At 42.9% G+C, this 25,756-nt stretch overlaps 3 protein-coding genes across 3 annotated transcripts; 1 reads left to right on the forward strand and 2 right to left on the reverse strand.

Annotated features, from left to right (window-relative positions):
• Positions 1-367: 367 nt before the first annotated feature.
• rasd3 (RASD family member 3) lies at positions 368-2,555 on the reverse strand. The gene has a single exon (XM_026169349.1). It carries the CDS (start codon positions 1,371-1,373, stop codon positions 732-734), a length of 642 nt encoding a protein of 213 aa, XP_026025134.1. The 5' UTR covers positions 1,374-2,555; the 3' UTR covers positions 368-731.
• A 4,264-nt stretch (positions 2,556-6,819) lies between these two features.
• On the reverse strand, positions 6,820-14,223 carry LOC113024494 (fascin-like). The gene is made up of 5 exons (XM_026171637.1): positions 12,524-14,223; positions 9,505-9,661; positions 9,262-9,383; positions 8,844-9,014; positions 6,820-8,087 (listed from the first exon to the last, which is right to left on the reverse strand). The coding sequence occupies exons 1-5, from the start codon at positions 13,344-13,346 to the stop codon at positions 7,882-7,884; spliced, it is 1,479 nt and encodes a 492-aa protein (XP_026027422.1). The 5' UTR covers positions 13,347-14,223; the 3' UTR covers positions 6,820-7,881.
• Positions 14,224-17,592: 3,369 nt separating this feature from the next.
• iqce (IQ motif containing E) lies at positions 17,593-25,527 on the forward strand. Its single transcript, XM_026171638.1, has 21 exons — positions 17,593-18,040; positions 18,246-18,287; positions 18,458-18,503; positions 18,594-18,743; positions 19,176-19,277; positions 19,507-19,577; positions 19,768-19,881; positions 19,992-20,042; positions 20,136-20,206; positions 20,301-20,373; positions 20,460-20,500; positions 20,635-20,786; positions 21,429-21,484; positions 21,581-21,810; positions 21,969-22,076; positions 22,344-22,611; positions 22,742-22,828; positions 23,317-23,444; positions 23,543-23,625; positions 25,114-25,212; positions 25,341-25,527. The coding sequence occupies exons 1-21, from the start codon at positions 17,969-17,971 to the stop codon at positions 25,436-25,438; spliced, it is 2,142 nt and encodes a 713-aa protein (XP_026027423.1). The 5' UTR covers positions 17,593-17,968; the 3' UTR covers positions 25,439-25,527.
• The last annotated feature ends 229 nt before the right edge of the window (positions 25,528-25,756 follow it).

The following is a 25,756-nucleotide window of genomic DNA, read 5'->3' on the forward strand; positions in this document are numbered from 1 at the left end:
CTTGAACATGATATGAACAATTTAATCTAGCCTCTCTGCATATCATGTAGTTTCTACACTATGCAGTTAAAGTTAACTTTAAAGCATGAGGCACTTGTGTTAAATACACGCAAGATGCTTATGTAAATCCAGGAGCTGGCCAATCCCTTTTTTTCAGTGTACTCTATTGTTTCAACACTCATCCGGGAGCGGGACTGTAGCAGTCTACTGGCAAGAGAGGTGCTGAAAGGAGGAAAAAGAGGAGACCACCAAACAGACAAAGGGAATGAGAGGAGAAAAAGAACAGGTGTGTGTGCTTTGATGGTTACTTTAACCATCACATTATGAGATTTCTGATTATTGAAGAAAGAAAAAAGCTCTAGGGCCCATCAGACACTTGTTCACATTGGTGTTTAACTCTATGATCCACGCATAGACAGACTCGTTTGAGATGTGCCAAGACCAGTGGAAGGTTTACAAATGAAGCACCGGACACATTTTACAACAAAGTTATTTTACTGACACCATATAAAAATGTACACACAAAACAGGACTCAAATAAAGTGCATCATCCCGTTTGCTCCCCTTAAACTATGAGCATTACAGGCCCCGCTGGCTTTCAGACACATTAAAGTGACCCGAGGAGCCGTCACCCGTGAACAGGTGTTAAACTGCAACACGCTCCAAAGCGTAACATTTTAGAGTGAGAACGGGCTCGAAACTGAGCAGGCGCAGTCCAGCTGCAGCGGTTTCTACGACAGAACACAGCTGTTGTGCTTCTTCGGCGAGGGTCTCTTCCTAGCTCGGGGCCTAGGCACGGTGTCTCTGCGTGTCCACGCCGCGGGGCTCAGTCGTGGCGGCAGGTTCACCTGTTGCAGCAGCGAGCTGAACACCCCGACCGCGTTTCTGCCCGTGCTCGCGGACGCCTCCACGAAGTCTGCGCCCCACTCAGCCTCCACCGTGGCCATGGCGTCACAGGCAACCGGCGCTCGACCTTCGCTCTCGGTCAGATCCGCTTTGCTGCGGACCACGGTGATGGGCACGCTCCTGCCGCCGCCGCGCAGCTCCAGAATCTCGGCGCGCAGTCGACGCACCTCCTCGAAGGAGTCGGGCTCGTCTGCCGCGTACACCAGGGCGAAGGCGTCGCTGTGTCGGATGCAGAGCTCCCTCATAGCCGGGAACGAGTAGCTGCCGCTCGTGTCCAGTATCTCCAGCCGCATCTTCTCCTCAGAGCCCGCGGTGTCATACTCGAGCACGTGAAGCTCCTCGACAGTGCGCGTGTACTTGTGCTCGAATCCGTCGTGGAGGAATCGGTGGATGAGCGCGGTCTTGCCAACCCCCGCTGCTCCCAGGAATACAAGCCGGACCGTGTTGGGACGCCCTGACGGAGACATCCCGACGATCCCGGCGCACGTGCAGCTTTATGCAGCTCCATGCAGCCAGGCTATTTATAGGCTGCTCCACCGATACGACCCCACCCGGTCGTTCTCCGCTCAAAATCGCTCAAGTTCAGACTCTGAAAGCCACGGAGCACACCCGATTTGGCAGCATGGAAACATAAATGATTTATGGATTTAATGTCTTTTCAGCGCTTATGTCAACATGTGTGAAAGAGTCGAACACGTGCGTTTGTTTGCAGCGTTTGTGAGTCATGGAACTCAATGCCAGTGTATTTCACAGGAACCCGGATATCATAAATCATTTCCACAGTTTACAACAGTGTGCATACAATAACAAGCTTCTGTCGAAGCTTTGTAGTTAATTTACAACCCATGGTTAGCCCTTTTACATCCCACCATTGCGTTTGCTTATTTACTGCAATGATCCTAATCCCCCCCCCCCCTTTTTTTTTTATTTTTTATTAATGGAACAATGGGGATGCTATACCTTTCTGAATCCTCATCGTAAAATTTAATTCTTGCAGCACTCTACTTCCCACCAGCAGAAATACAGCTCTGGCGGTGAGCAAGAACCCCCACCTGCTGATCAAACCCTGTGTTTGCAAAGGGTGGCCAATCAGAAGAAAGCTGGCTAAAAAAAACAGCTAGGAGGGAGCTGCAACTTGTTACTTGACAGAGGATGAATTAAGGGACTGCTACAAGGCCCAGTATAAAATAAATCATGATTCTGAACTGCGAAGAAGTTATTTTGATTTTCCTATCTAAAAGAAGCATGTAAGTCCCATTTCAGTGGTCAAACTTGAGACTTAACCACAGTGAGTCTGTCACCAGTAAATCTTCCCCTTCCCAACTAAATGTGTGCACCGTCTTCTGCTCTGTGATTACACCTTTGCTTTTGAATTATTGGCTCATTTCTCTCATTCCTTTGACTCAACATTTCCACCCACACCTGAATTTGTTATTGTGGTCACAACCTGAAGTCTGGTGGTAATAAAAAATAAAAAAAAAACAGTCATACATGCTCGCAAACAAGGTCCTGTCACGTGCAGTTATGTTTACACCATGTGTGGAAGGTTTCTTTTTAATGACAGTCCTGCCACAAAGACCCATTGTTTGATGCAAATACACATGCTCTATAATCTGATGATTAAAGCGCACTACCTGTAATTAAAAGCGCTGCTGGTCTTCCAAAAGAAATTTGGAAAGCATCAGGCTGCCCAGTGGTAACTGGCTGTGCGGACCTACCAGCACCACCCTGAAGAAGCTGTCAGTGGTGTGATGATGCGAACACATTGACCGCACAGCAGGTGGCTGGCATGAGTAGAATTTATGTGATGCAAGTAATGGGGTTTAGAAAACTGTACTCGCTAAATTTTTCTTATGAAGCGTGTAATTACTGTCACGAAGTCATGGGCGTAACATTGCTGAACATTGCTGAACATTGGGGGGGTCAAGATCTCTGTCTAAATAAATAAAAAAATCTGGGTAAATTCACAGATGATTAAACATGGAACTATTCTGCTGGTAATAACTGAAATGAGTAAAGAAAATCAACAGCCTATTTATGCAAGATAATTCATAATTTTATTGGGGGGTCATAACCCCCCTAACTCCCCCTGGAAATTACGCCCCTGCACGAAGTACAGAACTAAATTCTCTGTGTCTCGCTGACCAACTCTGTCTGGCGGGACGTGGCTATCACTTGGTAAATAGGTACTGTGATAGCTTGTCATTGTGCGCGTGTATTTGGGTGAGTGCATTTGCGTCTCTTATCTGTACCCTTGAAGAAGTGTATGCAGTAATATAAAGGAGCAAATAAGATGGGAACAAACTGTAAAAACAGAACAAGCCAACCTTGAAACTGACCTGAGGCCTGCTGGAACTCTCGTATAAGTGGTTGCAGCTTTAAGGGGGGGTTCTAAGTGCTTTGGGTCATTCCAGAATCTGGGTAAATCCATATGGTAGCTGCGAGGTGTGAAACACAAATTACCGGTAATACAACAATTTAGAACAACAACAAAAAAGTAGTGTGAAATTTCTTTTACACACTTGGCTTTTGTGCATTAAAACATTTTCAGATTGAAATCAGCAATGGCTTCACTGAAACATATTCCAGAAAGCTGGAAACACTTATTACCCTTCTGTCTATCCATTTTCTTCTGCTTATTTAAGTCAGGGCTGTGGGAAGGAGCTGGAGCCTATCCCAGCTGCCGTGGGCTGAGACACTGGGTAGACTCTGAACAGGTCACCAGTCTGTCATAGGGCTAAGACATAGAAACACACAACCATTCACACCTATGGGAAATTTTAAATCACCAATTAACATAATTCCTCACAGAAAGGCTGCAGCCAGGTGATGGATATGAACCCAGGACCTTTGGATTGTGAGACAATGCACCAGAATACTGCTCCACATACTCACCTAAAATATAAATATAAATGTTGCCAGGGCAATATTTGCCTTAATGCACAGTTATAATAATCATTTATCTTAATTAATAATATTAATTAAGGATATAGTTTAAGCTAGGAATAACAGAAGTGCCCATATACTTTGGTGATAAAGTGAAAATCAGGTTTAAAGCATTTTTAAATGATGTACACTAGATGGCAGCAGTAGACACATTAAAAAAGCATTGAGACAGTTGGAGTTGCAATTAAAAACTGGGAAGTTGCTGCTGTTGCAAGTATGTGATCTGTGCAGAAGTAACAGCAAAGAGTCATCGATATGTTACACAGGAATCATGGGTATAAATAATGAAATCGGCTTCATATCTTACAGTAGCTTACCCTTAAACAAAGTCTGTCCTGTCTCAGTCAGAGAGGCACATTAAAAGAAAACGTTTTCATGCAGTTTAGATGATTCTGAAGTGTGTCAACTGTGGGCTTCTTCAAAACACTAGCATCTGCTGCAGTTCTCTGATATATGTGTACATGTTTAGACATCCTTGTGAGGACAGAAAATTGCAATGCTACTGTACATGTGGGGACCAACAGTCACCTCTCCCCACGTGTTTGAAGGCATGTTTGAGGCTCAAACTGTGGTTTTAGTGTCAGGGTTACAATTAGGTTATAGTTAGATTTAGGCTAAGGGTTAGGGTTAGGCATTCATTTTTGATGGTTAGGGTAAGAGGCTGGGGAAGGCATTATGTCACTTAGATGTCCTCATTAAGACATGAACATGAGTGAGTGTGTATTTTATTATGGTTATGGTTTTTTACTTCAAGAATCATAAAAGATTTAACGTCCTTTTATGAGTTTGCATAAAGGGACACTGCTGCTAGACATAGTGTATGAGAACACTGTCATTGTGAGTGTGGTACATTCTAGTATTAGCATGTTACTCAAGAGTTCTCCCACTGGTATGACTATAGACACATTACATAATTTATCCTAAAAAAAGAATATATATATATATATATATATATAAATAAATAAAAAAACAACTGTTCTTACAGTTTTCTCAGGATGGTAAAACGCTGTCCCATTTCACTTTGAGGAGTTTCTTTATCACGTTTATTGCCCAGGAGAAAGAAAACCTCATTCCTGCTTTGTCTTCACTTCTGTTCATTGCTCTGTCCCTCCGCTCCAGTGCCATGTGAGCTTTTTTCTGGCAGGAGGATTTGGCTCAAACCCGACATGTGCTTTCTCTTAAAGACTTTATGCACACAGACTGAAAAAGGCATGGGAGGTTATCATATTACCTTGAGCACAGTGGACGCTCCAATCCATTTAATAAGCACTCAGGCTTTTAATTTCCACAGTCCTCATGTGAGTGTGTCAGAAACTGTGTTTGTAGTTACACAGGGCGGTTCTGTTTTGGTTATTACAAGGTTTGCTGGGATTATTCAGCAATGTGTGTTCCATCTTTCAACAGTCATCTTCCTAAAGCCTCGCTCCTGCATTACTTGTTGCCATGGCAACACGCAGAGACCCTGCAGTGAAAGATGAAGGATGATCGTTCGTCTGCTTTTGCGTGTATTCAAACACGTAAGTTTTGCACCCATTATAGCGTTCAAGAGTTGAGATTTGGTCTGCAGAAGAGAGAAAGTGGAGTAGGTTACCTCGTTCTTGAGCTCGGCTGGCTTTCTCCTCTACCGTTTTGGCTCAGTGCACTCTCAGGGGGACGTGATGCAGGCTCTGTCTTCCTTCTCCCACACACAACAGCATTTGCTAAATAGCCTCATCAGAACAAGATGGTTGGAGGAAAAAATCTATGAAAAGAATAATAATGTAGGTCCACCTTCTTTTCTGTTTAGGTGTAACATGAAGAAACATGTGACCCAAATGCTGAGCTCAGTTGTTGCACAGACAGATCAGCTGAGCCCTGTTATTGATCCATATGCACAATTTAATAACAATAAAAACAGCATTATTAAGTATTATCAGGTTTATCTTTTTCACTATGTGCATTTTGTTCAAGCTGTCATCTCTCGACTCGAGCTGTTCAGTTTTAAAGTTACATCTATCAAGCGGATTCCTGTAAAGGGGCAGGATGACTTCTTGCTCCCAGAGTAGCTATCTTACCTAATCATGTGATCTGCAATATTGCTCTCACTTCCTTTTTCGGACTTGTTTTTATGGGATCAATTCAGTTATATTACGGGCAAGATTAGACCAGAGGCAGGGAACTTGTGAGGCTGTACTTTGAGCATGCTCAAAATGAAATTGTAAGCACACTACCATTTTGCAGCAGCAGAGCCAAGGGCTGGCTATATACACCTTATAAAATGTCTTGTCACTGCACACAATCATCATGATTGGAATATGACTGAAATGATCCTATAAAAACCACAACAAGGAAGTGAGTGATTAGGCAAGACAGCTGCTCTGGCAGCAAGAAATCGCAGGTGCAAGCTTAACACTGAATAACTTACAAGTTATTGTAAGCACATTGTAAGAACTTTGGATTGAAAGGTCGTCAGGCAGTGAGGAAGCGTGTGGTTTCACACATCACATCCAGTTTAAATAACTCTGAAAAGTGATTTGTGCCCAAGGCTTCATAAGGAGATATCACTAACCCTTTCATCAAGGTTCACCACTTATAACTTTTATACTGTCCCTGTTTCTACAGTTATTGTTCCCATCAATCCTCTTCCGCTTATCCTTATCAGGGTCACATACAACCAACAATTTAAACTGCCATTAAAGAATTTAGTGTTGCATTGAAAAAGTTATTATAGGAGTTCTCATGGTGTAGTCCTGCCCAAACAAGCAAGGAATAAAGATATTTTGGCCTACATCAGTTTGCCCCACATAAAATAAATGAATGTCATATCAGTTTCTGTAACACTCTAATTGGCTGTAGATGGAAGCAGATGAACATGTAGATGGAAGTTAGTGTGAATCTTTAGAAATAATCCCTCAAACCCACAAATGCCCTCTCTTTGTGGAGCTAACCCTTTCAAGTAAAATCAACCAAGAGAAAAACAAGACGATCCACTGTTGAGAAGGTAAACTTTATTGGACTTTTCACTTGATTGAAATGTACGAGCATGAAAGGGAAAAGACAGAGTACTCTATGAAAGGCACAGCCAGAGAGATGACTCCACCATTGTGTTTACACACCAGCAGCAGCAGCAGCAGCACACAATCCAAGGCGGGCACTTCATCACCACAAACATGTGCTTTTAACGTAGTTCAAAAAGGACGCTGTAATATTGTGCTCATTTTTGGGCGCTGTGTTAGAACAGCTGGAATTAATGCATTTTTATTTATATGCATTTGTGTGCGTTTGAGTGCGTTGTGTGTCATTATTGTGCTAAGGCGACTCCTTCACTCGGTGAGTGAGTTTCGAAGCTCCTTTCAAACTGTTTTTATTTTATTCACCAAGAGTGTACAGGCAAAAAAAGACACATCTGCCAGCCCCTGGCTCTGTGTTTCCCATGGTTGCTATGGTTTCAATAATTGAGTGACAAAAAAAGAGCAGTATTTACAGCAGACGCGTGTAAATCAGTAACATTCCTTCATCTGATGAGCATTATGCGTTACACTTTGAACGAGAATAGGAGATGTAAGCAGCGTATAGAGGCAGCAGGACAATTAGCAGGAGAAGGTTAGATACTGCGAGTTATGGGTTATAGTATTCAACACGTTCATTTACACCAGTAGTTACCACAGATAGGCACAACTTATAACAATAACTGTCCTGACGGTTATTAGGTACGGCATGTGTAAAGTTTAACTGGGAGTGAAACAAATACTGTGCAATCACACTACAATGCATTCAGTTAACAGCAAGTCGTTGTAAATCCAAGCCTCCAGTACAAAGACCAGTAAGATGAGATCATTACTGAGAAATTTTTAAAAAACAACAAAAACAAAACACCTTTAGCACTTTGGTTCCTCTCGTCAGCGTCATTTTTCCGCCACCCATCCAAACAAATTCAGAACTGCGCACACGCACACAGGCACGCACACATATGCAAAAGAAAGAAAGAACTGCTACCTACACTAACTACCTCTAGTTTGAAGCATAGTGGAGAAGTCCAGCTGTGCTTTCTCAATATTCCCAGAGGGTGGCGCTCTCCAGGGAGTCTGCACTCGCCTTGAGCCCTCCAGCGTGATCCCCTTTGAGATACTTCCCCCTCAGAGTACGAATGGCCATCTTGTTGAGGTCACAGAACTCGAGCAGGAACTGGACAGGCGATGAGTCGCCGCACACAATGGCTGTGCCATCTCCAAAACACCAGTACTTCCCCTGGGAGTCTGGACAAACAACACACTTAATGAGGCTCCGCAGACACACAGTACACATATATAAGTATATCAATTTTATCAATTTAGTTTAGGAATTCAAGGAAAAGATATGTGACATAATTTTATTTAAATGTTTAAAATACTTTGGGATCAGAATTTACTGGCCAACAATACAATACAAGATGAAAAATAATGCATCATACTGGCTCCCTGTCAAGCCTGAGTATGATGGTTCAAATGGGAGATGGCCCCGGGTGAGTGATCCATACAGCTATAATGGCTTTCCCATTAGATGCTTAAATATTGACTTTCCCTTAAGCAGGGTGGGGTTGAAGAGGGTTGGGTTGTGGAGAACACTATTTTAAACACCATGGCAAACATCACCACATTCATTAGAAAATCAAATCAAAGCCACGAGACAAGAAAATAGAAGCATTGTTTATTGAACGATCTGAATCTGATACAGGCTCTTTTGCTACAGAGGTTTCAGTCAGCTTCTTTGTCTCATTCTAGCACAACTGCTGTGTTGTGTAGGTAGCTTCAGTTATATTAAGTATATCTATGACAAAACACTAAATATAACTGCACATTTCTTGTTATCCACATTAGACCCGGCTCCCTGGAAAGTATTCAAATGCATTAACTAGTCTCACATAAGTCACGTTCTGTGACTTCTAGTAAGAAAAAAACAGTATGACCTGCCAAAACAACACATTGCATCTAAGTGACACACAATTTTATTGTTCTATTCAAACAGTTACCCACCTTTGAAGGAGTAAGCACCATTGTGGAACTCCAGCTGAAAAACATCGTAGGATGCTCGGTTGGAGTCTAGGGTTGCCGTTCCAGCTTTTCGAGCCCCGATGAACCCGTGCTCCCCGCGGAGGACGATGATTGGACGGTTGATGAGCTTCATCAGGAACTGTTCGGCCTCCCCTGAAGTGAAAAAAGATTAAGGTTGGACCAAACTACTCTGTGGCTTGTTTCATAAAAGCACCTTACGCGGGTATATGGGGGCATTAGAGGACGTGGCATAGGTAACTCGAACATCTGCGCAGGCACCATCAATGCTGAACCATAACATCTTTTTTTCACACATATCACATTTAATATGTTGATATGTGCATCAAAGCTTTTTTTTGGTGAAAACGTTGTATTTGGGAATGTAAGGAGCATGGCTGACCTGCGCTGTCAATGGTAGCAGCCAGCTGCCCGTTCTTCTTAGCAGTCACATACTTGCCATTGGCTGCACGGATACACACACGGCCGTCACGCCACTCCAATTCAAAGTAACTGTTGGCAGACCTGAAACACACCCACACAATAAACAAGCCAGTTATTCCACTGAATGTTGGTTATGCATGAAATAAAATGGGTGTTAACCAACATTCAACATTATATGGTGTGTGCGTATGTGTGTTGTTACTTGGTGGAGGCAGTGCACTGCAGTCCTCCGGTAGCTGTGAGTGTCCAGTATTTTCCAGCAGCGGTCCTGAAAGCACACTTCCTGTCCTCACGGCTCATCTCCAGCTGAAAGACTTCCTGGTCCCCTTCCTCATCCTGATTGGCTGACAAATCCATGCCTAGAAAAGTGGGGCAGACTGCTGTCAGCTTTCCTTCTTGTCTCTGGATGTCTGAAACTTTCAAACCCTTAAATTTATGAACTTTCTCCCGAGAGACTCTTAAAGCCAGAGGATGTCTCAAACTCACAAAGATCTGGGCCTTACTGCACCCATTCAGTGGATTCACCAGTCCTGAATGGGACTAGATAAAAGAAGAAGAAGTAGATGTGGTCATTTGAGCAGAGTAACGATAAAGTAGAAAGTTTTTCCTCATCATTAAATGTTTCATTGATCAGTTAGAATTCTAATGTGTCGAGAACATCTCTGCTTATGATCCATTTGTCAGCCTGCTGACTCAAAACACGTACACTCCAACTATATGCTAAAGATTTGAAACTCAAAAGCAAACCATTCAAATCAAGTGCTGTGTAAAAACAAATGTGTGTGTTACATAGCCATATGTTAACACGCCTTGATCCAGAGCTGATCCAGTCAGCTGTTCCATGCAGAATCGTCTGCTGCTGATCAGGGGGATGACCACTGAGTTGGAGCCATGTTTGAGGTCAAATGACAAGTGCCCCTTAAATGTTCCCCACTTTAAGCTGTAATTCGTTTCACTTCATCTGCAAGGGGAAATAGCTACTTGAGTTCACCCCCAATCTGCTGTTTTTTTCTCCCTTTTTCTTTGTTTTTTACTGGACAACTATATTAAAGTGAATTAATTGTTTTTAAAAAGGCAGCCATCTGCAAATATAGGCTCTGAGACTAAAACCAAAACAATGAGCTAAATTGTAGAGCTGAAAAATAATTGTGAGTTCATCAAAACAAGAAAGAGTTCACCCATAAATCAAATCATGAATTAAATACATGTGCTGTAATGATATTTGTCTAAGCTTTTTTGGTGTGAGTTGCCAGTTTTGCAGATATAAGCGGTTTTCCTACAATATAATGGAACTAAATGGCACATAAAATTGCATTTTAAAAATTCAACTGCAACGTATTTTACATAAATCATGACATGGTTGCTCAGAACAAATCCACCAACCTTGTAATGAACAATTACATGAAGGGACTGGTATTCCACCATATCCCTCCATAGAGGGAATCGTGTTCTTACATATGAGGAGATGTTAGTGAGACCGTGATCAGATTTAATGTATTTGGATATTAAGTTTAAACCAAGCATGAAAATGGAGAAGAGATGTGATTCAAGTAACAGTTTACAGAGAAGATAAATTACAGAGAAACAGCAGTTCTCTAGGCAAAAATGCCTTGTTGATGTCAGAGTTCAGAGAAGAATGGTCAGACTGCTTCAAGCTGATAGGACAGCAACAGGAAGGCAACCTCTGGACTGTACAGCATAGAAGATCTCACTGAGTGCCAGTCTTGTCAGCTAAGAACAGGAAACTGAGGCTACAATTTACAGAAGCTTACCAAACCTGGACAACAAAAGACTGGAAAAAGCTTTTCTTACTCTGTTGAGTTTCAATTTCTGCTGCAACATTTGGCTAATTGGTTCAGGATTTGATATAAACAACATGAAAACATGGATCTATTTTACTGTATATTACTGGCTCAGGCTGGTGGTGTAATGGTGTGGTGGATATTTTCTTGTCATACTTTGGGCCCCTCAGTACCAACTGACCATTGTTTGAACACCATAGCCTACCTGAGTATTGTCGCTGACCATGTCCATCCCTTTGTGGCCGCAGCATACCACACCACGTCACAAAGCTTAAATCATCTTAAACCGGTACATGGAAACAAATTCACTGTACTCAAATAGCCTCCACAGTCATCCAGTAGAGCACCTTTGGGATGTGGTGAAATGGCAGAGCCCCATCATCTCTGCAACCCACATCGAGACAACATATTTTGAATACCAGAAGAAGAAACGTGTTAATATGTTTGAATATGAATTTAGCGCGAGTTTAACACATCTATTGATAGGGAAGATTTGACCAGTAGATTTCTTACAAAGACACGAAACTGGACTCAGCCTCGCATTACATAAAACCAGTCCACCTTGGAAGAGTTGAGAGAGTAAAAATGTCTCTGTCCTCATTACTGACACCCAAGCTGCCAGTTAACAAAATGCTTGTGCAATGCCCATATTGAGCCCACTGAACCATTAGTGGTTTGTACAAATGCAGCAGCACTGTTATTTCTTTAACAAAGAAAGGAAATTGTGATGAATTATAAGTCCAAGTCCCCTGGTCCTGCTTTCCATCAGCCTTTCAATTATGGTCACAATTTAGGTCACAAGTCACTGCCTTACATACACTGACCTCATTCAAGCAAACCATCCTCTATTTCCCTTGGTATGCTCTCTGTCTGTCTCACACTCACTCACACACTGATAAATCCCCGCTAATGTTGTGCACAGAATCAATTAGAAACCGGGAGGCAACGAGACAATGAGGTTGCATGTGGGATAAAGACCTGTGTAAGGCACACCTCGCTCTTTGTGGCCCGCGTTCTCTGCCTCTCCACCATTTTCCCATTGTCTCCAAAGCAAATCTGCCCTCGTTTTCTGTCTGTTCTGAGATAAAGAACGATGCACAGCTGCAGACTGAAGCTGACCCGGGGCCAGCAACCACAGAGCAGGGGTAGAATTACTGCAGGAAAAATGTTAAACTGGCAGGGACTGCCCCCCGCCCCCCAACAACTACAAAAAAAAAAGCGGAGGGGAGGGGGGCGATAATGAAAAACACATGGTGTGGGAGGAAAATGAGCTAACGGGGGTCTCTAATTCTGCTCTACTTTTTCATGCAGACACGCAACAGCTGCCTCCTGCTGTGTCCAGCTATGCGGTGACCTCACGGTGAAACTGCATTTCTTTTACTTGGTGTCTCTTGGGTCAGTGCAGCTGTACAGCCTCACCTTGCCTTGTGGAGACGTTTCTCTCGTTGCCTGCAGTCAGCACGACCTGCGCGTGGCTGCGCTCCAGGCCGAACTGTTCATCCTTTCCCACCCGGGTGCTCCTCCCAGACTTCATAGTGCCGGTGGGGCCTACGGGGGCCAGGTAGCGACCGTTACAGTCGCGGAATGCCACTTTCCCGGAGTGGAACTCGAGCATGTAGCCGGTATCCTTGTCCGTTGCGGTGGACAGGTTGCCGTCGTTGCGCAAAAACCGGTTGTCAGAAGTCTCGAGGTGGTAGCGCTGATCGCGGTACACCAGGGTCACAAGCGAGTCGACCCCCCAGGGGACATCCCGATCTATTGACACCTCCTGCCGGGCGCTCAGGTGGGCGAAGCGCTTGCGGGCGAAGCTGTAGAGGTTGACCTGCGGGTGCACGGCCAGGTGCATGCTCCATCTCTCCGCCGGCGAGGCGGTCTGCGCAAAGCAGGTGATCCGGTCCTCGCTGCCGCCGAGGAAGCGGCCGTAGGGCTCGGACTGCAACGACCACCGCCCGTCCTCGTGCACCGTTATGACGAAGCGGCAGTCCCGCTCGCGCGTCTCGCTGTCCGCGGTAACGTTGCCGTCTTTGTCCGTGGCGAGGTAGCGGCCCAGGTGGGACAGGAGGAACACGGCGCTGTCGTCTTCTCCTGTCTGCTCCAGGGTCCACGTCTGCTTCTTCTTCAGGCTGCTGGCCGAGGCGTTGATTTTGAAGCCGAATGTTTCCGCAGTCAGATACTTGCCCTCGCTGTTGATGAGGCCCAGAGGGATCTGCAGCAGGTCCCCGTCGGCGCCGTTTGAGGACATGATTGCAGCTTGACAAGAGGAGCAAAGAAAGGAGATGCTGGTCTTATAGAGAGGGATAGACAGACGGACAGAGGGAGGGAGAAAGACTGTGGGGGTGTTTGAAGGAGAGAGAGAGCTGCTGCTGATGGTGCTGATGGTGATCAGTGTCCCCTAACTGGGTAAAAATCCGGACTGGCTCGCTGGAGCTGCAGGAGTTGCAAGCTTGTGAGGTTTTTTTTCCAAGGCAGTACACGCCCCAGATACAGGCTGAGGAGCTGGAGGGAGATGACTGCAATTTTGACAAACCACTCCACCCCTGCACTGATCTTCACATAGCCCCACACATATAACCAGTATCATCCACACCATCAGCACTAACTTTTCCATTGCTCCTGGAGAACTCTGTGGATTCACCACCTAACAGATTTGGTATGTTTGTGCTGGAAAGAGGCAGAAAAAGGCCATTTTCTGACAATGTCAGCATACAGAAGGCCATGTGCTGGGATCTCTTATGAGTCAAATGTCCCCTCTGAATCTGATGTGGGGTAGTTTGTAGTTTAATGTTCTCTTCCCCCTGTAGTTTTCACAAAATCTGTGCTGAAAAAAAATTACCAAACAAAAGCTACTGAGTGTGGAACAATGCAAACATTGTGTTTTCACACATGAACATCGGAGAGATCAGAGACAAAAGTGCGAATTTACTCAGTTGTTTCCCTTCATTGAAATTCCACCCATTTTCCATCCTGTAGTCTGATCAGCCCTTCCGTCCTTCTCCCCCGTGCTTTGTCATAACTCCTGTCTACACATCCACCTATACTCTGAGAGAGAAAGAGAGAGAGAACGGCGGGTGCTTATCCTTTCCTCACGCCCACAACCCCAGGAGAGCTTTCTGAGGTATAAAAAGCTCCACGAGAAGCTAAATGAAGCTTTTCTCTTTTCTTCTTCTTTTCTTTTCCAGTAGTTGAACATATAATTGATTATGGTAATGGTGTTTTGATTTTGTACCGCAAAGTTATCTTCCTCATAGCTATAAGCCAGTGAAGTTTTCTCACAGCAGCTTTGCCTGTGTAGAGCTAAAAACCTTAATTCCTAATGTAATTCGAGGATGTAGTTGAAAGACGGGATAGTTCATGAACAGTTCACTTTGTATGCATACATTTTCAGTTACTTGGTTTTAATTTAGGGAGATTAGTGGCTTGCAAATTTGCTGCATGAAAAATTGGTGTGCTGCTGAGTCAGTAACCTGATAAAAATCAGGAAAATCTTTGACAACTTTTCACTTTAAGCTTTTGATCTTTGATAACTGTAAAACAAACGGAGGTTTTTGATTGGTTGATTGATTGATCTGGTCAAGATGAGCATTTTGATGGCACTACTTTTGCATCCCATGCTTGGATCTTTATTTATCATTAGTTATGGCTTATAAAATAATTAGATAATTGGTTATAAATCGCTAAAACGAGTAGCACGATATACCCAAAACAAAGAGAAGGGGTAGCAAGAGAGGAAAGGAATCCCAGATTTGCCCCACCAACAACATTGTCCAATGAAATGAACATGTAGGATAAGCAAACCATGAAAAGTACGGATTTTATATGAGCTTGTGCATATAGTTTGAAGCGGGAGGTTGTGCAGGACATGAAACCTGTGCTGGGACACAGCCTGCAAAGTTAGTGCGGAGGTGGGATATCTGGGGGAGAGGATATCTTACAGCTGGGACTACATCGCCCCCATCTGGCTTTTTGGAGAAAAGCAGCAAGGACAAGAATCTCGGAAAGAAAAAAAAGCAAATTCATCAAGTTAAGGAGAGTCTGGATGTTTTTCATTACCTAACAGTAAAGTCCTTGAGTCTTGGTAATGAACACTGAGTTGTGTATACTTTTGAAGTATAATGCCTGGTTGCCTGTATTTTAGATAGCTCGTGGTGAGAAAGTGTAATGAAGTATAACTCAGCTTGCTCAAATGATACAGTATTTACTACTCAAGTAATGTGAAGCACTGTAAGCCCCGTGAAGCATTCACGGGGCTTACAGTGCTGCGTTCACCCCCTTCCCATTTAATCACGTGTCAGATCATCAAACAAATGTTAATATCAGAAAACGATAATCAAGATTAACACAATATTTTATAATTATTATTTAATTTTTTAAAGAGAAAATGAACCAAACCTACTTGCCCCTATTAAATCATGAATGACCGGGGTTAAATTTCAATTCCACTAGCCAGAGCCCGGCCTGATTACTGGCGGAAGCACTGAATCAAGTTAAATGACAAAATGAAATAGACTAAAAGATCTCATAAAACAACAGCTGAGAAGCAAAATGATTGACAACTATCAGTCTAGATGGTGCTACAAAGGTACAATTACATCATTCACAGGCAGAAAGGTTTTCTATCAGGGAGTTTTCCTTTCATCCCTTTATCTGGATAAAAACAGAAATTCTCTCTTGAGAAGGAGAGACTCCAAAGGGAAACTTTGATATTTAAGATCATTGTTTGAGGACACCGGGCATCATGGTGGTCCAGTGGTTAGGACTCTTGCTTCAAAGCAAGAAGTCACTGGGTTTGAATTCATCTCACTGGTAGGGGTCGTTTCTGTGTGACCTTTGGATGGTTTCCCCTGATAATCTAGTTTTCTCCCACAGTCCAATGGTAAATTGGACCATACTTGTCTAGAATATGTCCCCTTTGCCCTGTGACAGCGGGTCCAGCTTTAGTAGGTGTTGACCAAAATGAAAAGACATCGTGGATGGTTTGTGGGAAGTCTTTATTTTATTATAAACTATGTGATGAAGTCAAGTTATTCAGCAGACATCTGCCCCTCCCTGAGCCTGGTTCTGCCGGAGGTCTCTTCCTGTTAAAGGGGAAGAAACCACTGTTGCCACGTTCATGTTCAAAGTGAGTCATCTGATTGTTTTCTCTGTATCATTGTGTTATTGTATTTTTTGTATTATTGCAGGGTATCTACCTTTCAATATAAAATGCCTTACGATGACTGCTGTTGCGTTTTTCTGTTACATAAATAAAATTGAAATGAATTTTAATTATACCATTATCATCTCTCTGTATATGAGCAAAATAGGTGACTGGTTTTATTCTAAAGATACAGACTGGTGAAGCTCTCTAAGAAAAAAGGGACAGCTGTACGATTAAATGGGTTACAATGACTTTGCTCTCCCTGAACAAAAATATGCTGGTCTGCCTGGTTGTGTGGCACTGGGGGTCCAGCACCTGTGTAAACAGTATGAGAAAATGATACAGGAACATGGCCACTCAGCTCGCTGCAGAGTTTGCAGCAAAGAGGAGAATTTGAGGAATGACAAAACTCAACTCCTGACAGTGGACATACAAAAGAGAAAGATTTGATCAGGTTTTTTTCAATTCAGGCAAATATTCTGAACAAGCCAAACTTACTCAGCATCAGAGAGGCTGATACATGTTTGATGTTAGGACAACACCCCTGTGTCTTCTATAAGGCAATAGGACTATTAGGTTCTGTCAGTTATTCTTTGAACTTCTCTTATTAGTTTTTCTGACTTTTTCAAACTGAGCTCAAAGGTTACTTTTACATCCTCATCCCCTTGACTCATGCTATATGGAACCAAGAATGGGTTCAAACAACTGGACTTCAGAATGGTCATATCTGGGCAACTGAATGGCTTTGCAAAGTGATAATAGAAGTCGATAATAATGTTATATTGGATATCTCAAGTTTTTTAGATCGTAAAGGATTAAAAACATTGTTACTCTTTAGTTTTAAAACGCACGTGAATGTTTTGCGCCTTTGTATATCCACTATGATGTATTACAGCGGTGTAAGCTGTAATGCACAAGTAAAAACTAACACACTTCCATCTGTTAATCATCTGTTTTGTAAATTATGGAGGTTTTTTTGGTCCACCCCAGATAGGATCAAATTGGGCTGTATGTGTCCCACGGACCTGAATGATTCTGGGAAGAAGAACCCACTTTCAGCCCCTCCTTGTAGCACCACTCCGAGAGCAGCGGGCAAAACACTACCTGGGCTGTGCTCTATCAAGGTAAACAGAGCTAACGGGTACAACCGGCCAATATTTTCAAAATAAGTTTTTTGTTTAAAGAAATGCGTTGCCCTTCGCTTGAAATCGAAGCGTAGTTTGCCAACTTAAAACACATTATTTCATAAACTACCATTAAATTAAGATAAGCATCACGCGTCACGTTTACTTTCGCCTGTCACGCGTTTACGTTTTTATTTTGAAGACGTCCTCATACAGTTCCGGCACCGCTCGGATTCTTTCTTGGTAATTTGACATCGCTGGTTAACGGCAGCCTGGTTGCTAGACGACTCAATCTGCGACGCCGATGAGAAATCAGTAACCTCTGTACCGTAAGACAGCAGCATTTTAACAGTTTTAAGGAAGCTATGCTCTACAGCCCACGTTACCGTATGAACTGCTTATTATTAAGGAAAGTTAGCTGTCCCAAAACACGTAAATTCCCAGTTGTAGCATAGCTAGCGTCTCTTTTGTTGCCCCCTCTGTGTATTTCTTAGCAAGAGAGGAGGCGACGTGAAGTGAGATTTGGGAGTTGGGAAAAGATGACCGAATTAGAAGTGGAAAAAGTCGAGTTTTCCAACCTAACATAACATTTATTTACTAGCGATGTTCAGTGCCAATGCTAAGACGTCTTTTCAGGCGAGTGATGTCCAAACAGATGAAGACTACGAGGAGCTGGTGAGTGTTCTGATCTGGCTGGGTTAAAGATACAGCTGTTTACTTAAAACTGACTTTACAGTGGTTCTTGTTGGAATTGCTTATTAAAAGCCTATAAGGTTCTATAATTTAAAGCCATGGTAGTTTATGGCAGTTGTTTTCAGCACTTTTGACTTCTCAATCAGAGGGGATTTCTGTCTTAGTATGGGTGTCTTACGCCTCCTAGGTTGAGGATGGCTTCTCGCTCCCTGCTGATGTTCCAGTAAAGGTAAACAAATGGACTCGTGAATCTAATCTGTGCCACATGAACACATTGTTATGTCTTTGTTTTTATGGCTGGGACATTTCCTTTGCTTTCGACGTGCTCTTCCGCATGAAACCAGTTTCATAAATACTCCTGTCATCTGCTTTGCCCTCTTCGTGTTTGTCCTCTATCAGAAAACGAAAAAGAAAGTCTCTTCTGGCAAGCCTCCTCCTTCTCCAGGTGAGTCCTGTTCGGCTGCGCTGTAGGTAGTATTTTCAGACTCTGTAGGAAAACCCACCTTGAAAGTTATGTTTGCTTTTGTATTTGTAGGGTCTCCATACCTCACCAGTCTGAATGTGAATCACAGGAGAGCAGCAGTGGGTGCTTGGAGACTACCAAGGGCCTCTCTGGGGGACACCAGATTGGACACTCCCGGGGAGACTGGCCCAGCTCGCCTTACTTCCCTCAGCAACGGCCTTGGTAGGTGTCATGAAGGCACAACAAGCTCTGTGAATGGTGCCTACATAAATACATTAACAGTGAATGGGTTTATCTGCTTGCTTGAAATGAAACAGTTTATGGAAGGCTGTACAGCAAAAACAAGGAGGTAAAGGGAAATATAGGTTTTCAGTGATTTCGTCACATATCTGAACTTAAATGCATTATTCATGCTCTGCAGCGCGTCCTCGAAAAGTGTGAAAAGGCATGAGTCAGATGCAGTATTGACTCGTGTTGGAACAGTTTGTGTAAGCCAAACTTCTTTTTAATGTTTATTAGCACATCATCTAGGCTTAAAAACAAGCATGGCACAGGCATCTAACACTGCGTTATTAAAAACAATAGAAATCTGCCAAATGAATCAGGAAACCGAAGCATGTTGACAAGTAGCCTCTGTCTGTTTCTCTTTTTCAGATGTGTCTCAAACTCTGAGATCAGAGTGTGACGCCACACCAGAGCTCCTCATGCAGACCCTGAGCACGAGGAAATCCAAACATCTCCACTCTGCTTCCAACGGTGAGAGAACGCGTTTGTGTATCAGACTCAGAAATGGAGCGAAGAGGGAGACAGAGCTGAAGCTCAGGTTTTTGTGCTGAACAGGAGACGCTTAAAAAAAGGAAAAATACTGGCTGTGAAGGGAGTATGATGTGATATTAGTGCAGTCAGTGTTGTTTTTCACGACTTACAAAGCCAAGCATGTGTTGTCTTCTTTGTGAAATCATTTACCTTCTCCCATCATTTGCAGGTTTGACTTTAGTTACAAGTGATTTCATGAAGAAGGAGGACATGTACGATGAGATCATTCACCTCAAGAAGGTAAGGAGTAACACAATCACACGTTAAAACAAGACATGCATGCCTGCACATCGGTGTAGTGACTTTTCCATCTCGTTTTTGTTCTTCTTCTCAAAAATTCTTCCTCTTTAATTTAGTCAGGCTTCTTTAAAATGTAAATCCTTATGCACTTATTATATGTTTGAGTAGTCACTGGTGCTGTTCTCTGCAGAGCCTTCATGAGCAGAAATCTGACAACCAGCAAATGAAAGCCAAAATACGACGCCTGGAGGAAGACAATGCCAAGAGAGAGAAACAGATAGAATCACTGTTGGATCCCACTAAGGTAAGAATAGAAAATTATTTGTTTTTTATTTTTTCGTGTGTCGTTTTTTTGTCAAAGAAACTAAAATGATGGAAAAAAAAAACCCCAACTGTGCAATGTTTTTCCTGTAGGGATCTGAATATACGCGTAGTTTGGTAGATAGGAAAAGAGAAGGGAGCGTGGTGAGTATATCCAGTGGGTTAGTGAACATGCCGGGAATAAATGTAATTTTTAGGATGTGTTTATAACAAGAAAAGCTGATCCTCTTTGTCAAGGTTATCAATGGACTGAGGCAGAGGATCCTAAAGCTGGAGCAGCAGTGCAGAGAGAAAGAAAACGCCCTGAGGTAATGCCGTCCTCCAACTTTGTCTCTGTATGTTTGGTTTCTGTGTAAAACAGAATGATGCTCATGTGATTTATTTATTTTTTTGCTTGTTCAGTAAACTGCAAAGTGAGCTGAGGGCCACCAACCTGGAAGAACTGAAGATTCGAGTCAAATCATACTTTGAGGAGGTAAAATCAGTCCCACTTTGCCCACTGTGAGTTTGGTGGTGTGTAAAGGAGTTCAGTAAAGTGGGTCTGTTTGCCTTTCCTTTTAGATCCAGAGACTGAGGATGCTTCTAGAAGCAGCTGAGAAAAGGTGACTGACACACACGTGTCTGAGTGTAGCCGAGTTCAGGAGAATCACGGATCTCCGTCGTCATCATTATAAAAGGTTAACGAATAAACGAGTATGTTTCTGGCATTGAGACTTCCTTACCTGCTCTGTTGCAGCTGTCGAGCCGAGAGCAAATGCTCCCAGAGGCAGCAAAAAGCTTTGAGCTCCACAGTTCACCGTCTGACTGAGAACCTGGAGCAGCTTCAACAAGAGAACGTGGCACTCAGAGAAGAACTCAACACCGACAGTCCTGCTGGAGGAGCCAAAGGTCTTTTCTCACACGCCACAACGTAGTGCTGAAAAAACCAGCAAGAGTCAGATATCAGTGTAAAACGCCTACAACTCGCTGTATATTTTACATACAGTATGTACATATGTATAAAACCGGGAGGAGTAAAAAACCAATGATACTGGAACCAGTGTGTTCTATATGTTGATTTAGGGTCCCGTTAAAGGAGCTTGTACTAGAAACATGCCTTCCTGTCTCCTAGTAAAGCTCGCTGCTATAAAACAATTGTATTGTTTTTAAATCCTAATTGGTTAATACAGTTTTTCTTTATGATCTACGTAGGTTGCCATTACTGATTACATTCCAGCTAACATTAAGTGCAATGCAAAGACAAAGGAAACAAAGGAATTGGTATTAGTCTTTACATCTGTGCTGTTGGGCGAAAGGGGCAAAAAGTCCTTGTGGTCATGGATGCAGGCAGCTTCCAGAAGACTCAAAAGTTGTAGTTTTTAAGCCACAACTAAAACAAAATGCTGTGCCTCCAATTAAACACACAAGGAGACTAAATGCACTTTGGTCACAAGTGAAAATCCTGGAGATCAAGAGGATGGTCATAAAGTGGTTACAGTTTTCTGCTGTGTGCTGTAATGTTACTGAAAATAGTGTAATGATGTGTCCCAGATTACAGAGAGTGGAGTAAACAGAGACTGTTGAGACGGCTGTTGGAGGTGGAGAAGGTGAGAGGAAGCCGTAACCAGTTGTTCATGTAAACACGAGCAGTTGCCTGCCTCTGTTTCTAAGCTCGCAGCTAACAGACTCTCTCCTCCTGTCAGAGGCTGGAAGACAGCAAAAGACACGCCCAGTCACCAAAGAGCGCCATCCTATTGGATAAGGAAGTCCAGACCACACTCACTGAGAGTCTGGCGTTTACCATGGCAACAGAGGCAGTGGTCTCCAGGGGAACGCTCACTGATGAAAGGGAGGAGGTTTCGGAGTTGAGGGAACGCTTGAGCCAATTGGAGGAGGAGAAAATGGCACTTGAAGAGTTGCTGTCAAGTAGAGAGTGAGTGACGAGCAGCCTGAGACTGCTCAGTTAAAAAACAAAACACTACTTCTAAATGTAAAAGTCTAATAAATGAATGATGTGAACCTACCACATTATTACATCCGTAACAGCAGCTGTTGTTCTCTATACTTAATCTGTGTTGTCTGTGGTTCCAGTGATGAACTGAAACAGCTGAAGGCTGAAAGAGAAAAACTTGAGAAAGCGACAAAACAGTGGAAAGCTGAACAGAAAAAACTACACGATGAAGAGAGACGGCAGCATAAGTACACTTTCACTCCTGCATTTGGTGTTTGACATGGGTGTGATTCAGTGTGTCCACACTTTTCTTCAATTTGCATTGTTCATAAAATTGATCATTGTAGTTTTAAGTTAAAAGCCAAGTGTAATTCCATTTTAAGTCTTAAGTAATAGATAAATATGTAATAATAATACTAATACTAATAATTATGATGATTTGCAGGTGGAGTTTGCTTTTCATGCAAAGTTGTGTTTATTTACTGCTTTGCACGCGTGTGTTTTGTGTTTCCCAGACAGGAGTTGAAACAGTTGCGAACTCGGATCCAAACTCTGGAGGAGGAAAACAGTAAACTTGCACAGGCTGAGCTTTCCTCTCTTCCTCCCACATTGGCAGAGGAGACTCAGGGCAGCACAGGTGTGAGAGAGGGAGAGGAGAGGGACACGGGGAGCAAAGAGGAGGCAGAGGGAGGTGAGGAATCAGTCACAGATGACGGAGAGAAAGAAGAAATGGAGAAAGCAGCATTAGACATTCAGATATGCTGGAGGGAGCACAGAAACAGGGTATGTAACACGCTTATGCAAAGGAAGTTATTAATATCTGATAGAAATGTTATGTAAAAAAAAAAAATGTCTAGACACTGGCCCAGATTTCTCTTTCTGTCCATATCCGTCCTCTGCATTCTCTTTTAAGGACACGGTGATGCTGCAGTCAGCTTTAAGAGGCCACCTCTTCAGAGACTCGCAGCTGAAGGAGCTACCGGAAGATGCACTGAATCAGGTTTTACCCACACGCTTCCATGCGATGCACTCATATCAAGCCGTACTTGTAAAGCATCGAGAACAGTGTACTAATAAAAACAATAAATGCTACTTTTCATGGATACTTGAAGACTCATGTCTCGTGTTAAGGTTAATTTGAGCATAACGAGTGCTGATTTTGTTTTTCTAATGCTGGGTAATGATCAGCAGGTGTGTGAAGTATTTTCAGCAATGAAGGACTTAAATGTAATTTTGTTTTTCTTTCTTTTTTTCCTTCAAACCCAAACAAAAGGGGAAAAATTGATTAAACCAGAAATTACTTGTGTGCTGATGTACTTCCAACAATCCTACTAGAGATCATGATGTCCTTAATAAGCCAGAGTCAGCGTTGCAGCTAACACAAATAACCACTAGGTGGCTCTAAAAAACATTTTCTGGTGGGTTGGCTGTAAGCTTTTGTCCCTGCTGAAGCTTTCTTATCTCTTCCCCCTTTTTTGCTGTTTCCAGGTTGAAAAATCCTCAAACTTCAGCGATGAAGCTTCCTCCGTTGGTGACACGCTGGATGATGACGCCTTGACGATGATACAGTCGGCGTGCAGGGGACATCTGGCTCGATGTAGTCTTGCACAAGAAAGGTGACTCATTTATGCACTGAATTAAAAACCAAAACAACAAACAAACAGTCAAACCAAAGAAAAAAATCCACAATTGCTTGTTTGCGTTTGTGTGTTAGGTCTGTGCCTTCTTTAATGGAAAACAATTTTCCCACGCTGGCACCAAGAGGAAGTGCATTACCACACCCACCCAGCAAAAAAGGTGAGGTTCTCGCCATCTTTTAAAAATTGTTTCTATGCAAACACATCCACAGCAAACTATCAAAATATTCATCAGAACACAGCAAAAAACCAAAAAAAGTCACAGCTCTCCATCCATCTTCAGTTCAGGGATAGGGGTTGATGCACCCCAACACGCTGTACAAATGTATTCAGTGCCTTCGTGCTACACTGTAACTGCTCAGTGCTCAGACTTCATATTCACTGATGTATGCACCTCCCTGCTCTCAGGTTCCAAATCACTTATGATTCCTTCCCCCCGGCACTGCTTTGAGTATTGATGGATTTCGCTGGAGCAGTAATGTAATTCTATTGTCCCTGTCTGCTCAGCACCAGCGAGGGCACCGTCTGCCTCAAATAAAATAAAGACTTAAGAGGGCACTCAGCAGACCTTCACACCACTACTGCCTCTACTTTACTAGGAGTAAAAAAGACTGTTTAGGAGCTTAACTGTTTAAACAGAGGCGCAAATGACAAGAAGAAAAAAAGAGTTTGGAAAAATATCCCCCAAACTCTCTGCAAGTAATTCAATGTTAATTAAACTTTACAGAATTATATTTAATGCGCTCACGTCAAGCGATCGCAACATCCGCGATGACTCAGGTCTGTCGCAGCTTCCCATCAGCAGAGCCATCACACAAACGATTGCAGGGATTTGACTGTGTCATGCTGTGATGCAGTTCATTTCAGCGCCGAAGTAGAACCATTTTTTCCTGTTAAATGCCAAAATAGGAAATCAGATGATGACAGTGATTAATTATGAACAGATCGAATGAGCATGGAACTTTCCATGTGACTGAACCGCTCTGTGAATTATCCTCAATCCTTCCTAAGCAAGAAAGTTAGGAGTTCTCTGAGAACATTGTGCGAAGCTGTTTCTGTTTCAGGAGTCCTGCCTTCACATCTGTCTGCCCTAACTGACTCCCCCATTACTTTCCCCGCCATGTCCCAGAGTATTGAGCATGTCACAGCATGCTTGTGCATAGAGCAAAGCAGTGATGTCAGCATTTTCCCCCCTATAATCTTACAAGGATGCCTCTGCATTTGATACCTTGTGGGCTTCACTGAGAGAGTTTAACCTGCATCGTTCCAGCTTCTTTTCGATCTGAGAACACGTGCTTTCTTATGGAGCTTTACAGTGTGTCGTATTGTGTCATGCTTCACTGGTTACATTGTAGTTATATTTTATAAGTTGTAAAGGACAGCCTCCAGTGAAGCTGTTTTTTACCATCTTCATTTGATGTTTTTAATAATGTGGTGAAAGGCCTATCATGAGCAACATGAACTCCCTCGCTGAGCTGTTCTAGATTCCTACAGACAGGGTTTTATTTGTTGAAAAGTTTAGTCAATGCCACGAGAGAAGAAATGGTCCATATTTAAATGCATGCTGTTAGCACTATAGCATCTGTACATGTGTCTCTGAGGGTGTGGCTGAATGGCATTAATTACTCTTTGCTGTTCTGTTAATAAGATGCTGCATCTCTCAGTGATGATGGTGAAGAGGAAGGTGTAAAGAAAAATACCCGGCCTGCGTCTAACATCTCTGCCTCCAGGAAGACACTCACAAAAGGTCAGACAGAGGTCACAGCAAGTGTTTATTTCTTTCATGGCCTTTGTTCTTAAATGTAAGTGTTAAAGGTAATTATAGAGGAGTGCGTCCACACACCTATAAACATGCGTGCTGTATGTCTCCTGCAGCCCAGAGCGAGTCTCGTGACATCGATGAAGACGCCGCTTTCTATTCTGATGATTCTGATGACATCATCGTGTCTCCGTCACGCCCATCGAGAAGCTGAGTAGTCACTAAGTATAGTTACTGAGTATAGTTACTAAGAAGTTTAACTTCTTACTGAAGCTGCAAATAAAAGCTGGGCTGTTCCAATAATGTTTGTAATATCAATGACAATATTCACTGTGTAACACGAGCTGCTCCCATGCCAATGCCAATAACAGGAATATTCTCAGAACGTGTCTCAGTGTTGATGTAAGGTTATGAGATGTTTTTTTTTTTCTTTAATCAGACAAGAACATAAAACGAACAGCCCATTTTTGTTGAGTGTGTTATTCTTGAGCCAAATATCTCTGTTTAATTAGTCAGATTTATTTTTGCTTCT

The sequence above is a fragment of the Astatotilapia calliptera genome, chromosome 6, assembly GCF_900246225.1.
Source record: "Astatotilapia calliptera chromosome 6, fAstCal1.2, whole genome shotgun sequence".
NCBI classification, from domain to species: domain Eukaryota; kingdom Metazoa; phylum Chordata; class Actinopteri; order Cichliformes; family Cichlidae; genus Astatotilapia; species Astatotilapia calliptera.

Coding starts and splice junctions, on each gene's coding strand:
- LOC113024494 (XM_026171637.1), bottom strand. CDS start 13,346: ATGTCCTCAAACGGCGCCGACGGGGACCTGCTGCAGATCCCTCTGGGC. Junction 9,662..12,523: donor AAACGTCTCCACAAGGCAAG/GTGAGGCTGTAC, acceptor CCACTTTTCTAG/GCATGGATTTGTCAGCCAAT. Junction 9,015..9,261: donor TGCTACCATTGACAGCGCAG/GTCAGCCATGCT, acceptor TTTTCACTTCAG/GGGAGGCCGAACAGTTCCTG.
- iqce (XM_026171638.1), top strand. CDS start 17,969: ATGTTCAGTGCCAATGCTAAGACGTCTTTTCAGGCGAGTGATGTCCAA. Junction 19,278..19,506: donor TCTCCACTCTGCTTCCAACG/GTGAGAGAACGC, acceptor CATCATTTGCAG/GTTTGACTTTAGTTACAAGT. Junction 20,043..20,135: donor GGAAAAGAGAAGGGAGCGTG/GTGAGTATATCC, acceptor CTCTTTGTCAAG/GTTATCAATGGACTGAGGCA.
- rasd3 (XM_026169349.1), bottom strand. CDS start 1,373: ATGTCTCCGTCAGGGCGTCCCAACACGGTCCGGCTTGTATTCCTGGGA.